General features: G+C 41.2%; 1 protein-coding gene across 1 annotated transcript in view; it reads right to left on the bottom strand.

Annotated features, from left to right (window-relative positions):
• LOC126457564 (uncharacterized) overlaps positions 1 to 14,999 on the bottom strand; it is a 332,561-nt gene that overhangs the window by 217,997 nt on the left and 99,565 nt on the right. Inside the window, exon 6 of the mRNA XM_050093978.1 lies at positions 6,163 to 6,616. Within this exon, the coding sequence (XP_049949935.1) occupies positions 6,163 to 6,616 (454 nt within the window). The remainder of the gene's footprint in view (positions 1 to 6,162; positions 6,617 to 14,999) is intronic.

Below are 14,999 nucleotides of genomic sequence, written 5' to 3'. Positions count from 1 at the left end.
CTCATAATTTTTTTTGTTTCTAAATGATTAGCCAGATAAACATTGTTGTTTGTGTGTTATGGCATGAGCCAATGTTAACCCTACGTATTAGGTGTGGGCACAGTGAGTTGCATCCTTTCTAGGTGATGTTCAATTTCTTGCCGCCTTACTGAGTAGGGAGAAAGCACATGCCAGAGTTTTATCTGGCTTGGGTTTCAAGTGGTTGTCATCATAGTACATGGCAAATTCCTCAAGAGTAGATGTATGTTGCATTCTACTTCTTCAAATGTCACTCCTGTGCAGCAACAGCTGTGTCATCTGTGTTGTTAAGAACTGGGTTCCATTGTTGAGTGGCTGATCACTGGCATATGGTGTGAAGGAAAATTGCTTTTGGGATGGGTGCATCCAATAACCAAGCTACTGCTACCACTGCTCGTGTGCATGCTGCACGGTGCTGCTCGCAACCCTCAAAGGCACCATCCCAATAAGGATGTTTTCCATTGCTTGGAGCAACACCTTCTGGAAACCGATAATCCCTGTCCACAATTAATGGACAGAGGTTTTACTAGGACTAGACAAACTCCACAAACAGAGGACGTGATTTATGAATCACCTCAGCGTAGTACCCATGATATTGCAAAGCACTTCCAGATATATGTAAGACTGGTTGTTGAAGTGTTGCACCATGAAGAACTGCACCCATATTATTACACATAACCTCAACACTACCACACACAATATTGAATCTGATGAGTACAGTCATGTGAATGGCTTTTGCACCAAGTGGAAGATAACGAACATTTTATAAATAAGATGATATGGACTGACAGCTCTAGCTTCACTCATGAAGGTATTTTCTACCTCCATGAGAGCCATTACTGGTCGGAACACAAAAAAATGTGGCTTTCAGGCACACTTTGGCATAAAAATGCAGGCTTGAATCATTGAAAGACTGGTTTTTAGCTCTTACCTACTGCAGGACAAGTTGAATGCATCCCTGTAGCATATGTTTCTTTGCAATACAAGGGTTGTCCGTAAAGTAACGTCTCCAACAAGCTCCCATCAGGATGGAGCAAGCGAACTTCAATCTGACAACCGTGCCATGTTCCTTGCTTCCCACACCACTATTCTCGCCAGTCCCCACTTCTCTGTGATGCTCATTCTCAGCACAGCAACCGTTAACGATGGAAGGAAAAATCAACGGTCCCACCACATGAGAATTGTGTTCTGTGATTCAATTTCTGTGGTTTAAGGGGTCAACTCATACTGAAATCCATTGCCAGTTGATGAATGCGTATGGAGAAAAGTGTACGGATGTAAAAAATATGTGCAAATGGTGTAGGGAGTTCGCAGACAGCCATACAAACATGCACAACAAGGCCAGCAGTGGGCGTCCATCAGTTTTGGACGAGACAGTGACAAAAGTAGAAAAAGTTTTGCTTGTGGTTCGGCGTGTGACTGTGCCAGAAATTGCCGAACTGGTAGGGGACGTCTCTAAGACTACTATGGACAAGATTTTGATGGACGTTTTGAAGTAACACAAGATGTGTGCAAGGTGGTTATTTCTATAAACTGTTTGCGTGCTGCTGCAGTTAAAGTATACCACGCATGGCAAACTGGAGCCATTCAAAACCACAGCCGAAACAACTACGGTGCCCTCAGGCCACAGATGAGGGGTGACAAAAGACTACATGTGTATAGACATGCAACAGTTGAGCAACTGACTGCCCAGATGACCAAGTGGCTACCATCAGTCTCTCTTCCACCACCATTCAAGCAAACGTGGCTGCATATGGGCCTATGCAGCAGGTGCCTGGTTCATGCTGATTGTTGTTCACCAGTGATGAAGGCTGTATGCTAGTACCATGACTGGACATCCACTGACTGACAACAGGTGGCATTTTGAGATGACAGATGGCTGTTGGCATTTGCAGCATGAAATGCCTGAAAGCAAACACTCGGCAAGGATCCAGGCCAGAGGAGGGAGCATTTGGTCAGGGAATGATGTAGTGGCAGTCCCTGTGTGACATCATTCTAGAAGTACAATGGAACAACACAAGTATACATCTATCCTTGGGAACTACTGTATTTACTCGAATCTAAGCCGCACTCGAATCTAAGCCGCACTCGAATCTAAGATGCACCTTAAAAATGAGACTCGAAATCAAGGAAAAAAAATTTTCCCGAATCTAAGCTGCACCTGAAATTTGAGACTCGAAATTCAAGGGAAGATAAAAGTTTCAGGCCACACCTCCAAATCGAAACAAAGTTGGTCCATTATAATACGAGACATAATTTACGTCGAATGAATGACGATACAGCTACAGTAGTTTGGTTCGAGTCGTAAGCTTAGCAGTTAAGCTTTACCAGGTAGCCATTGCTATGCGTCAGGAGCTCCAACCGTATTTATACGGGTACCCTTCCTTTTTCACATGTTTCGTCTGGTTTGAATTGATTGCTTATTTTTCTTTGATCTGATAAGTGCTGCTATGTGTTTGCGTCACTCTAAGCTGAAAATGCATTACTGTACTGTGTCATGCATTGCTTGTCACATTCTGATAATGAGTGTTTACGGCCTGTCGCCGCTCGCGGCATGGCTTGCTCTTGTGCGCGGTTATTTACACTGCTGCTTTCTTTGATAATGATCAACAAGAACCAAATAATAGACTGCATATGATGGAAGATGTTCTGAACGAGAGTTTAGCGAACATTTTTCTCCGTTTGAAAATCTTTGCAGACGCCTCTTTAGTACATTATATTCTGCACAGAAATTAGAGTCATCTTAGATTTAAAAATCTAGTCAATTGCCGTGCTTCATTTCTGACTGTATCACTATTAGGCATAAGAATAATGCGAATATAAACATGACATGATATGTGTATTCTTCCGCGTTTGCTGTTATCTCGCTCTAGTTTCGTAGTTTATTAGGCAGACAGGATTTAAATGAGACAGCAGCAAACACGAAAGAATACATGGCAAAATGTTTATATTCATATTATTGTTATGGTGAAGAGAATACTGCATGTGATTCACAATTCATAAAAGTTCCTAGTAGCAACCATCTCTTCTCACAGGTAGGAAAAAATTCAGGACGTAGAGTTTCCCGTATTGACAAACATCCCAAACAGTCTTGACAGTCGGATTTTCGTAGTACATTGAAATGCTGCTAGAAGATGAACAATACGAAATTTCTATTTACTTCGTTGGATAATGTATGAAAGTGCAGTGGTCGAAACTCGGGGCCGAGAAAAAAGCTGGTTTTCCACCTTTTTTTTAAATTGATTTACTGACGAAGAGGTTTTGGCGCCAGTATTTATCTTTGTGCCTGCAAAACACACCTGTCGTAGCGCTACATATATTCGATGACAGAAGTTAGTTGTGGCGGCACCTACCAACATTTTTCAGAACTTCCGCTTACTTTGCACTCGATTCTAAGCCGCAGGCGGTTTTTTGGATTACAAAAACCGGAAAAAAAGTGTGGCTTAGATTCGAGTAAATACGGAATGTCCATCCCTGCATGCAGTTTGTTTTTCCTTGGCACAATGGCATCTATCGGCAGAGTGATGCAGCATTTCATACAGTTCACAGTGTACATATTTGGTTTGAAGACCGCCAAGATGAGTTCAACATACTCCCCTTGCCGCCAAACTACCTGGATTTAAACCAACTGAGAAACAGTGGGACCATCTCGCTCATGCTGTTCGCACCATGGATACTCAACCGAGATATCTAGGGCAGCTGGCCACGGCACTGGTTTTGGCACGACTCCACATCTCTGTTGGTACCTTCCGGAACCTCAGACACTCTTCCTGCACATCTTGCAGTGTTGTGCACTGCAAAAGGTGATCATTCAGGCTTTTGACAGCTGGTCACATTAATGTGTGTTGACAGAGTACTCATCTTTTGCTTTCCTAGTGTTATGTTCTTTGATAGCCAACTATTGTCTGCATGATTGCTGACATCAACTGTTGACAGCAATTGTTTTCCTTGCCACTATTTTTCTTAACATAACATCAGTTTGGCACCTGGCTTCTCATATAGAAGAGCTATATTTTCTGTACCTTTTGTACGATTTCTTTACACATCAATAAATTAATTTGCAACCAAGACTTTCCACAATTAATTGTGTGCTTATTCTGAATCCTCATCTACCTCATATATGAAAATATTTTGCTATTAAGTGAAGACAGAGCTCTGTGGCTGAGCAGTCTAATACAACTGGCAAGTGGCAGGTGCTACAAATTGTTTTGCAGTGATAGTGGTAGATATCAATACATTTTGTAGCATATTTCGAGTTGTGGTTTCTTTCATAGAGATTTGTACAATCTCTATCACTCCCTCAGTCAAAGATTTCCATTTTATGTGACCCACAAATTTAGATAGTCTAACCCAAAAGCAGTTAATTACCATGTTCAGAGCTTAAGGTAACATAGTACATGGCGACACTGACCACTCCCTAGTTAAAGAACCCAACCCAAACCATTTCTTAAAGAGGTCAACACTATTAACTGACAGTGGGGAGGAGGGATTGTGGCAAAGAGAATGTTTGTGGACACAGCATAATCACCCACTCCTACCTATCGAAACTATGACGAAGACCATAAGGCTCGAGAATAATAGTGCCTGTGCAATGTTATGGGAAACTACTAACAGTAGCCCGCTGTGTGGATTATTAAGGATGTTGACACATAATATTGGTGAGGAGAAAAGTGTTGTTTGGTTGGTTGGCTGGGTGATTTGGGGGAAGGGAGCAAACAGTGAGGTCATCGTTCCCATAAGATTAGGGAAGGATGGGGAAGGAGGTCAGCCATGCCATTGAAAAGGAACCATCCCAGCATTTGCCTGAAGCGATTTAGAAAATCATGGAAAATCTAAATCAGGATGTCTGGACATGGATTTGAACCATCATCCTCCAGAATGTGAGTTCAGTGTGCTAACCATTGCACCACCTCACTCTGTAAGAATAGTGGGAGATGGCAGTACACAATCTGGATGGAGAAAGAGTGGTGTAGACAGAAGAGGGAATGGAAAATGTGATGTGGGGCTGTGGGAAACAGGTTAGTGGAGATTTAGGCCATATTCTATAAGAGTAAAGGATGCAGCATATGCTGTGAAAAAACGCTCACCTGAGCAGTTCAGAGAAACTTGTGCTGTAAGTGATGTGAGTAATTTTCCTACAAAAAGGGGCAGAACTTGAAAGTTAGTGTGTGTCTATGTTCCACATATCACAACATTTGAGGTGAATGGTTGCTTTTTCCGTATTTTACGTATTGTTCCATCCAGGAATTTCCATTATTATCAGCCATGAATTCTCATTGGTTGAATGAGTATCAGAAAGTGAATTTCACAAACAAGTATTATAGACCACATCATACTGAAAATGCAAAAATCTTATCTTTACTTTTCTCACGTGGGAAAAACACCTTCAGGTTCTTGTGCCTTATTCGATGAAATAAAATCACCCAGCCCATTCGGATTGATGAAGTTTTATCATTATTTTCAATTTATCGTAAGTATAATATCAGAATTATAATGTTTCATCTGCTGCTTCATCTCAATACAAAATGTTCACTGGTGTACAGACAATTCTTTTGAGAGAAAAAAGTATTTTGAAATTTAATAGAATGAAACAGAGTTTTCTACTTTTCACTTGTAAGACTCACCTCTGAATTTTGACAATTTATGAAAAGGATAGATTGCTACTGACCATATATCTGAGATGCTAAGTCGCAGGCAGGCACAACAAAAAGACTACAAAATACATAAGCTTTCAGCCAGAGGGCCTTCTTCGGAAACAGATAATATACACATACACATTTATGCAAAACACAGATCACACACACGATCACTGGCTCTGACTTCTGGCGTCATGTGTGTGTGTGTGTGTGTGTGTGTGTGTGTGTGTGTGTGTGTGTGTGTGTGTGTGTGTTTTTCGGAAGAAAGCCTTCTGGCTGAAAGCTTACATGTTTAGCAGTCTTTTTGTCATGCCTGTCCCCATCTAACAACTATGCTATATGGTGAGCAGCAATCTATCCTTTTTATAAACTGTCATTATTCCATTATGGATTTTCCATTGTTGATCTCACCTTTGAACTATCATTCATATGTAAAAAAAAATTACAGTCAATTCAAATTTAAATATTGCAATGATAACTTTATACAACTGTACAAATCAGAACATACCGTAACCACAAAACGAGGACGCACAAGATCAAAATATCGTTGGAGCAGCTGCTCGTACCGCTGTGCTAATGATCTATAGCAGACAGAGATGCGTCTCTCATAGTCGGGTGGTGGACTGGTGGCAGATGTAGATGAGCTTGTAACTTCCCAAGTGCCATTTTGTGTTCTGCCTTCACGTGGAGATGAAAGATATGAAATCCCATCATTAAATCTGCCATCCCTTTCCAACTGTTCCTCACTCCGTTCACCAGGCACATTTGTTGATTGCTGATGATGGGTGCAATACAATGCATGATGTCTAGCAGCTGTACGATGGAAAGGCTGATGGTGGTACAGATGGTGGTGATGACTAAGATGATGGCTACCTGCTGAACGGTCCCACTGAGTTGAGTGTGGTGGCACATTGGAGATTCCAGTGATCAGCTTATGGCCAAGAGGATCAAAAGCCACATACCTGTAACATAGGGCCAACAAATTTTTTTCCAGCACAAAAACTACATTTCATACATGCAAGATGACTGCATCACATCTCAGTTTCACACACTGCCTGGAAGAAATTGGACGGAAGATATATATAAATATATATATATTTTTTTTTTTTTTTTTTGTAAAATATATCTATCTTTATCACACACACACACACACACACACACACACACACACACACAGACAGACAGACAGACAGAGGAGAGGGACATAGAGAGAGAGAGAGAGAGAGAGAGAGAGAGAGAGAGAGAGAGGACAGAGGGGGGGAGGGGGGGAGGGGGGGAGGGGCAGGGGGGGACTAGCCACGTTTCAACACTGATAATGACCACTTAGTAATTAAAACCAAGAGCAATACTACATTTAAAAAAACAACCAACTACAACAAACAAAACTGAATGGTGTATAAACGAAAGAATTATGACATAGCCATAAAACACAGAGAACAAGACAGGCAAGGTAAATCAGGGCACTGCAAAACTCCAAGCTGGAAGGCAATGGGTGAGGGGAGGAGGAAGGTAGCGATTTGAAAATGCATCAGTGGAGTGGCTGAAATGTTTAAAAAACAGAAGGGGTGAATGGAACTGTGGAAGTAACCAGAAATAGTAGACATAATAAGAGAAACAAATAGAAAAACCAATTTTTACCAGTACGTAGAAATCAATCCCAAATAACCAGTAAGAGCCAGGGATTTTATACATATAAAACAAGACCTCACAAAAGTAAGCACAATGTATGTTCTTAACTCAGATCACTACAATTCAAATTTAGAACCTATAACAATACAGGATAAACAAAGATAGTATTCTCTTCAAACTTGGCAGATCAGTGGAAACACTATATTGAAGAGTTAGTATATTAACCCAACTATAAGACTAGCTTTATTCCTAAATTTGTTATTCAATAAATACCTGGTCATCTGACATTCCCAACTCAAACTATTGCTGCTGAACATTTTTATGTTGTGTAATATAAGGTGTTCCGTTTATCTGATGACCACACATGTGGGGTTGTATTTACTGGCCACCGGAGCTGTGCCAATCGAATGGGTCCCATGTCTCATCATTAATGCTGAATTATGTGCCTTTTTGGCCTGTGTTATTCAAACAGTGAAACAATTAAAACAATGACGTCAGTGAAAGCAACAATGGCAAGACCGAAAGTGTTTATTTACATCTACAGCAATGAAAGTGCCTAGCAGGGGGTTAAATGAACCACCTTCAAGCTGTTTCTCTACCATTCCACTCTCGAACAGAGGAAGGGGAAAAACGAGCATCTAAATTTTTCTGTGCAAGCCTTGATTTCTCTTATTTTATCGTGACGATCATTTCTCCCTATGTAGGTGGGTGCCAACAGAATGTTTCCACAATCAGAGGAGAAAGCTGGTGATTGAAATTTCATGAGAACATCCCGTCACAACGACAAATGCCTATTTTAATTATTGTCAGTCCAATTCATGTATCATGTCTGTGGCACTACCTCCCCTATTTCGTGATAGTACAAAATGAGCCGCCCTTCTTTGAACATTTTCGGTGTCATCAGTCAGTCCCACGTGATGCGGATCCCACACTGCACAGCAATACTGCAGAATCCGGTAGACAAGCGTGGCGCAAGCAGTCTCTCTAGTAGACCTGTTGCACCTTCTAAGTGTTCTACCAATGAATCAGAGTTGTTGGTTTGCTCTACCCACAACATATCTATGTGATCATTATAATTTAGGTTATTTTTAATTGTAATCCCTAAGTATTTAATTGAATTTACAGCTTTAAGATTTGTGTAACTTATGGCATAATTGAAATTTAGCAGATTTCTTTTCTACATCTACATGGTTACTCTGCAATTCACACTTAAGTGCGTGGCAGAGGGTTCATCAAACCATTTTCATACTACTTCTCTACCATTCCACTCTTTAATGGCGCGTGGGAAAAAGGAACAGCTAAACCTTTCCATTCAAGCTCCGATTTCTCTTATTTTATTATGGTGATCATCTCTCTCTAAGTAGGTGGGTGTCAACAAAATATTTTCGCATTCGGAAGAGAAAGTTGGTGATTGAAATTTCGTAAATAGATCTCACCGCAAAGAAAACCACCTTTGTTTCAGTGACTGCCACCCCAACTCGCGTATCATAGCAGTGACACTCTCACCCCTATTGTGCAATAACACGAAATGAGCTGCCCTTCTTTGCACTTTTTGGATGTCCTTCGTCAATCCTACGTGGTAAGGATCCCATACTATGCAGCAATATTTCAGCAGAGGACAGACAAGTGTAATGTAGGATGTCTCTTTAGTTGGTTTGTCGCTTCTTCTAAATGTTCTGCCAACTAAGTGCAGTCTTCGTTTCGCCTTCCCCACAGTATTATCTATGTGGCCTTTCCAATTTAAGTTGCTCGTAATTGTAATTCCTAGTTATTTATTCGAATTGACAGCCCTTAGATTTGTGCAATTTATCGTATATTCAAAATTTATTGGATTTCTTTAGTACCCATGTGGATGACCTCACACTTTTCTTTGTTTAGTGCTAATTGCCACTTTTCGCACCATACAGAAATTCTTTCTAGATCATTTTGTAATTGGAATTTATCGTCTGATGATTTTACTAGACGGTAAATTACAACGTCATCTGCAAACAATCCAAGAGGGCTGCTCAGATTATCACCTAGATCATCATAGATTATTTTAGTACTGATGTGGAAACTTCACATTTTTCTTCATTCAGGGTCAGTTGCCACTTTTCATACCATACAGGTATCTTATCTAAATCATTTTGCAATTCGTTTTGGTCATCTGATGACTTTATAAGATGGTAAATGACAGCATCATCTGCAAACAATCCAATACGGCTACTCAGATTGTCTCCTATTTCGTTAATATATACCAGGATTAATAGAGGGCCTATAACACTTCCTTGGGGAACGCTGGGTATTACTTCCATTTTATTCAATAACTTTCCGTCTATTCCAACGAACTATGACCTTTCTGACAGGAAATCACGAATCCAGTCACACAACTGAGGCGATACTCCGTAAGCACACAAGTTTGGTTACATGACACTTGTAAGGAACTGTGTCAAAAGCCTTCTGGAAATCTAAAAATATGGAACCAATTTGACGACAGCATTCATTACTTCATGAGTATAAACAACTAGTTGTGTTTCGCAAAAATGAGATTTTCTGAATCCGTGCTGACTATGTGTCAATAAATCCTTTTTTTTCCCAAAGTAATCCATAATGTTCGAACACAGTATACACTCCAAAATCCTAGTGCAAATCGAAATGGGCCTCTAAATAAGCGCATTACTCCTATTTCCCTTTTTGGGTATTATTGTGACTTGAGCAACTTTCCACTCTTTAGGTACGTAACTTTCTGTGAGCGAGTCATCGTATATAACTGCTAAATATGGAACTATTGTATCAGCATACTCTGAAAGGAACCTGACTGGTATGCAATATGGACCAGAGGGCATACCTTTATTAAGTAATTTAAGCTGCTCTGCTACAGCAAAGATATCTACTTCTGTGTTTCTCATCCTGGCAGTTGTTCTTGATTGGAATTCAGGATTATTTACCTCGTCTTCTTTGGTGAAGGAGCCTCAGAAAACAGTGTTTAATAACTCTGCTTTAGTGGCACTGTCATCAGTGACTTCACCATTGTTATCACGCAATGAAGATATTGATTGCGTCTTGCCAGTGATGTGCTTTATGTATGTCCAGAACCTCTATGGGTTTCCTGCAGATTCCCAGACAGAGTTTCATTGTGGAAATTATTAAAGGCATTTCGTATTGACGTAGGAACTGCTACTTCTGCAAAACTTTACTAATCTTGGGGATTTTGGGTTCTTTTAAATTTGGCATGCTTTTTTTCCTGCAATAGTGATCAGACCCATTTTGTGTACCATGGGAGTTCAGTACAATCACTTATTAATTTATGTGGTATATATATCTCAATTGCCATCAACACTATCTCTTTGAAATCACTGCACATCTTTTCTATGCTTATGTGATCAGAACCCCATGAACCGTGGACCTTGCCGTTGGTGGGGACGCTTGCGTGCCTCAACGATACAGATAGCCGTACCATAAGTGCAACCACAACAGAGGGGTATCCGTTGAGAGGAAAGACAAACGTGTGGTTCCTGAAGAGGGGCAGCAGCCTTTTCAGTAGTTGCAGGGGCAGCAATCTGGGTGATTGACTGATCTGGCCTTGTAACACTAACCAAAATGGCCTTACTGTGCTGGTACTGGGAACGGCTGAAAGCAAGGGGAAATTACAGCCCAAGGGCATGTAGCTTTACTGTATGGTTAAATGATGATGGCATCCTCTTGGGTAAAATATTCTGGAGGTAAAATAGTCCCCCATTCGGATCTCCGGGCGGGGACTACTCAAGAGGACGTCGTTATCAGGAGAAAGAAAACTGGCGTTCTATGGGTCGGAGCGTGGAATGTCAGATCCCTTAATCGGGCAGGTAGGTTAGAAAATTTAAAAAGGGAAATGGATAGGTTAAAGTTAGATATAGTGGGAATTAGTGAAGTTTGGTGGCAGGAGGAACAAGACGTCTGGTCAGGTGAATACAGGGTTATAAATCCAAAATCAAATAGGGGTAATGCAGGAGTAGGTTTAATAATGAATAAAAAAAAAAATAGGAATGTGGGTAAGCTACTATAAACAGCATACTGAAAACATTATTGTGGCCAAGATAGATATGAAACTCACGCCTACCACAGTAGTACAAGTTTATATGCCGACTAGCTCTGCAAATGATGAAGAGATTGATGAAATGTATGATGAGATTAAAGAAATTACTCACATAGTGGAGGGAGACAAAAATTTAATAGTCATGGGTGACTGGAATTCGAGTGTAGGAAAAGGAAGATAAGGAAACATAGTAGGTGAATATGGAATGGGGGTGAGGAATAAAAGAGGGAGCCACCTGGTAGAATTTTGCACAGAGCATAACTTAATCATAGCTAACACTTGGTTCAAGAATCATAAAAGAAGGTTGTATACATGGAAGAAGCCTGGAGATACTGACAGGTTTCAAATAGATTATATAATGGTAAGACAGAGATTTAGGAACCAGGTTTTAAATTGTAAGACATTTCCAGGGGCAGATGTGGACTCTGACCACAATCTATTGGTTATGAACTATAAATTAAAACTAAAGAAACTGCAAAAATGTGGGAATTTGAGAAGATGAGACCTGGATAAACTGACAGAACCAGAGGTTGCAGAGAGTTTCAGGGAGAGCATTGGGGAACGATTGACAAGAATGGAGGAAATAAATACAGTAGAAGAAGAATGGGTAGCTTTGAGAGATGAAATAGTGAAGGCAGCAGAGGATCAAGTAGGTAAAAAGACGAGGGCTAATAGAAACCCTAGGATAACAGAAGAGTTACTGAATTTAATTGATGAAAGGAGAAAAAACAAAAATGCAGTAAATGAAGAAGGCAAAAAGGAATACAAACGTCTCAAAATTGAGATGGACAGGAAGTGCAAAATGGCTAAGCAGGGATGGCTAGAGGTCAAGTGTAAGGATGTAGAAGCATATCTCACTACGGTAAGATAGATACTGCCTACAGGTAAATTAAAGAGACCTTTGGAGAAAAGAGAATCACTTGCATGAATATCAAGAGCTCAGATGGAAACCCAGTTCTAAGCAAAGAAGGGAAAGCAGAAAGGTGGAAGGAGTATATAGAGGGTGTATACAAGGGTGATGTTCTTGAGGACAATATTATGGAAATGGAAGAGGATGTAGAAGAAGATGAAATGGGAGGTATGATATTGCATGAAGAGTTTGACAGAGCATTGAAATACCTAAGTCGAAAAAAGGTCCCGGGAGTAGACAGCATTCCATTAGAACTACTGATAACCTTGGGAGAGCCAGCCCTGACACAACTCTACCATCTGGTGAGCAAGATGTATGAGACAGGTGAAATGCCCTCAGACTTCAAAAAGAATATAATAATTCAAACCCTGCAGAAAGCAGGGGGTAAAATGACTCAATTAATAGTTTTGTCTGATTGTCAAGTATAGCCTCTACCCATACCAGTTTGCAGGAACTCTCTACTTCTATTTCACTACAAGGTAAACAACTACTGAGCAATAAATACTCCACCACCATCTGTATTTAATCTATCCTTTCTGAACACTGTAAGGTCATTTGAAAAAATTTTGGCCGAACTTATTTCTGGCTTTCCGTACCTACAACCATTTGAGCTTCAGTGCTTTCTATTAGGGTTTGGAGCTCTAGTTCTTTCCCAACATAGCTATGACCATTTACAACTACAATACCAATCATTTCTACAACTACCTTACTGTGCTCTACCTGCCCCCTTTTAGGCGGACGTCATTTCTGTGGTTTCCTGAGACCCTCAAACCTAAAAAACTGCCCAGTCACTTCCACACAGCCCCCGCTACCCGTGTAGCCTCTGTGTAGAGGACTCCTGACCTATTAAGCATAATCCGGAAATCCACCACCTGATTGTGTAAGCCAAGGAATCTGCAGCCTACACGGTCACAGAATCACCTGAGCCTCTAATTCAGATCCTCCACTCGGCTCTGCACCGAAGGATCACAGTCGGTTCTGTCGACGATGCTGCAGATGATGAGCTCTGCCTTAATGTCGCAAGCGAGACTGGCGGTCTTTACCATTTCTGCTAGCCGCCTGAAACCAGAGAGAATCTCCTCCGATCCAAAGCTACACATATCATTGGTATCGACATGGGCCACCACCTGCAGTTGGTTGCACCCTGTACTTGTCATGGCATCCGGAAACACCCTTTCCACATGCGGACTGACCCCCACCCCCCCCCCCCCCCCCCCAGTATGCACAATGGCTTCGTTCCCCTCCTTGGCCAGCCATGTTCCTAAGGGGCCCCATTATGTGCCTAATGTTGGAGCTCCCAAATACCAGCAAATCCATCCTCTGTGAATGCGCAGACCTTGTGGGCCAAGAAGCTTCCTCTGGATGACTGCATCTGGCTCAGAGACTTCGCCAGTCACAAATAATGCCCAAAACCTGCACATAAAACAAGCCAAGGAGGCCCAAGATCGGCCCCTCGGAAAGCCTTTCGCTGCTTGGCGGACTTTGGAATGATCTCCCACTCTACCACAGGTGAGGGATCAACCTCTGTGCAGGCAGTACCTGGGGCGGCCACAGCAGTGGACTGATGGGGAGACATGTGGGACATGCTCGATGTCCCTCGCATACCCGCGTCCGACCCCCCACAGTGATGCCCCTTGGCAGCAGCCTGAAGATGCGTGACAGCAGCCAACATAGCCTGCAGCTGCAAGCGAAGGGTCAACAACTCCGCAATCACAGTTCCTATCCATTACTGAAGTCGCTCCTGTTTGAAGCTGTATAAATATGTAATAAACGAACTACGTACTCGCCTTATTAGCATCAGGAACTCATGGTGCACTCTCACTGACAGCCTAACTGACACTGAGCTGTTCTAACCAAAACAAACAAAACCCTGTATGATATGAGCATCAATACAAGGGTCGATAACAAAGGGGATACTCTACGCTACACTGTTATTAAAATAAAAGGTTGTGCCTAGTAAGCACTCAAACATGCAAGACATTACAAAAATAAACTAGTAACTACACAGATAACTGAAAATTAGTCGCTCTTGTTTGAAGCTCGCAAAAATATGTAATAAATGAACGGTATACTAGTCTTATTAACAGCAGGAACTCGCCCTGCACTCTCACTGATGGTCTAAAATTTAAAATTTGTACGTTTGTACAGAGTCCACTAGTACTGTCCATAGACTGTTTGAATAGGATTTTGCAGGTGTTTGAATTCTGAGTTGTGACTCAATTCACGAATCAGTGAAACGATAAGTGTTCATGAAAGAAATGTAAATGACATCATCAGTGCTCACAGTTCATCTCTGTGACACCATACTACCCATAAAATTCCTCTAAAAAGTCTCTTATACGTCTTTAACAGCATATGCAAATTTCTTGCACCTCTGTACAAAGAGGTGACAAGTTACTTGGGCTAAAGGCCTATAAAGTAACAGTAGTGCAAGAACTTAAACCTGGTGATCAAACGCACAGGGTTAGGTTTTGTGAATGGGTTTTGAAACAAGTGTGTGACAGTGAAATGGATTCTTACCTCATTCTGGTTTCAGATGAGGGTTTGGTTCAATTACATGAGTATGTTAATCCCCAGAACTGTTGACACTGGAGTGCCAATAGACCCTCTCACGACCAGAAAATAGAAGTGTGGTGTGCAGTTACTGGTGGCAGAATAATAGTCCTTTTTTATGATACCGTTAACAGTGAAAGATGTGTGTAAAACATTTTGCAATTGTTTTTTAGTGAAGTGAATGAAGAGATCAGACTTC

The sequence above is a fragment of the Schistocerca serialis genome, chromosome 2 (genome assembly GCF_023864345.2).
Source record: "Schistocerca serialis cubense isolate TAMUIC-IGC-003099 chromosome 2, iqSchSeri2.2, whole genome shotgun sequence".
Classification (NCBI taxonomy): Eukaryota; Metazoa; Arthropoda; class Insecta; order Orthoptera; family Acrididae; genus Schistocerca; species Schistocerca serialis.
Note: the sequence above shows the minus strand (reverse complement) of the source record. Positions and strands in the feature narration are given on the sequence as shown.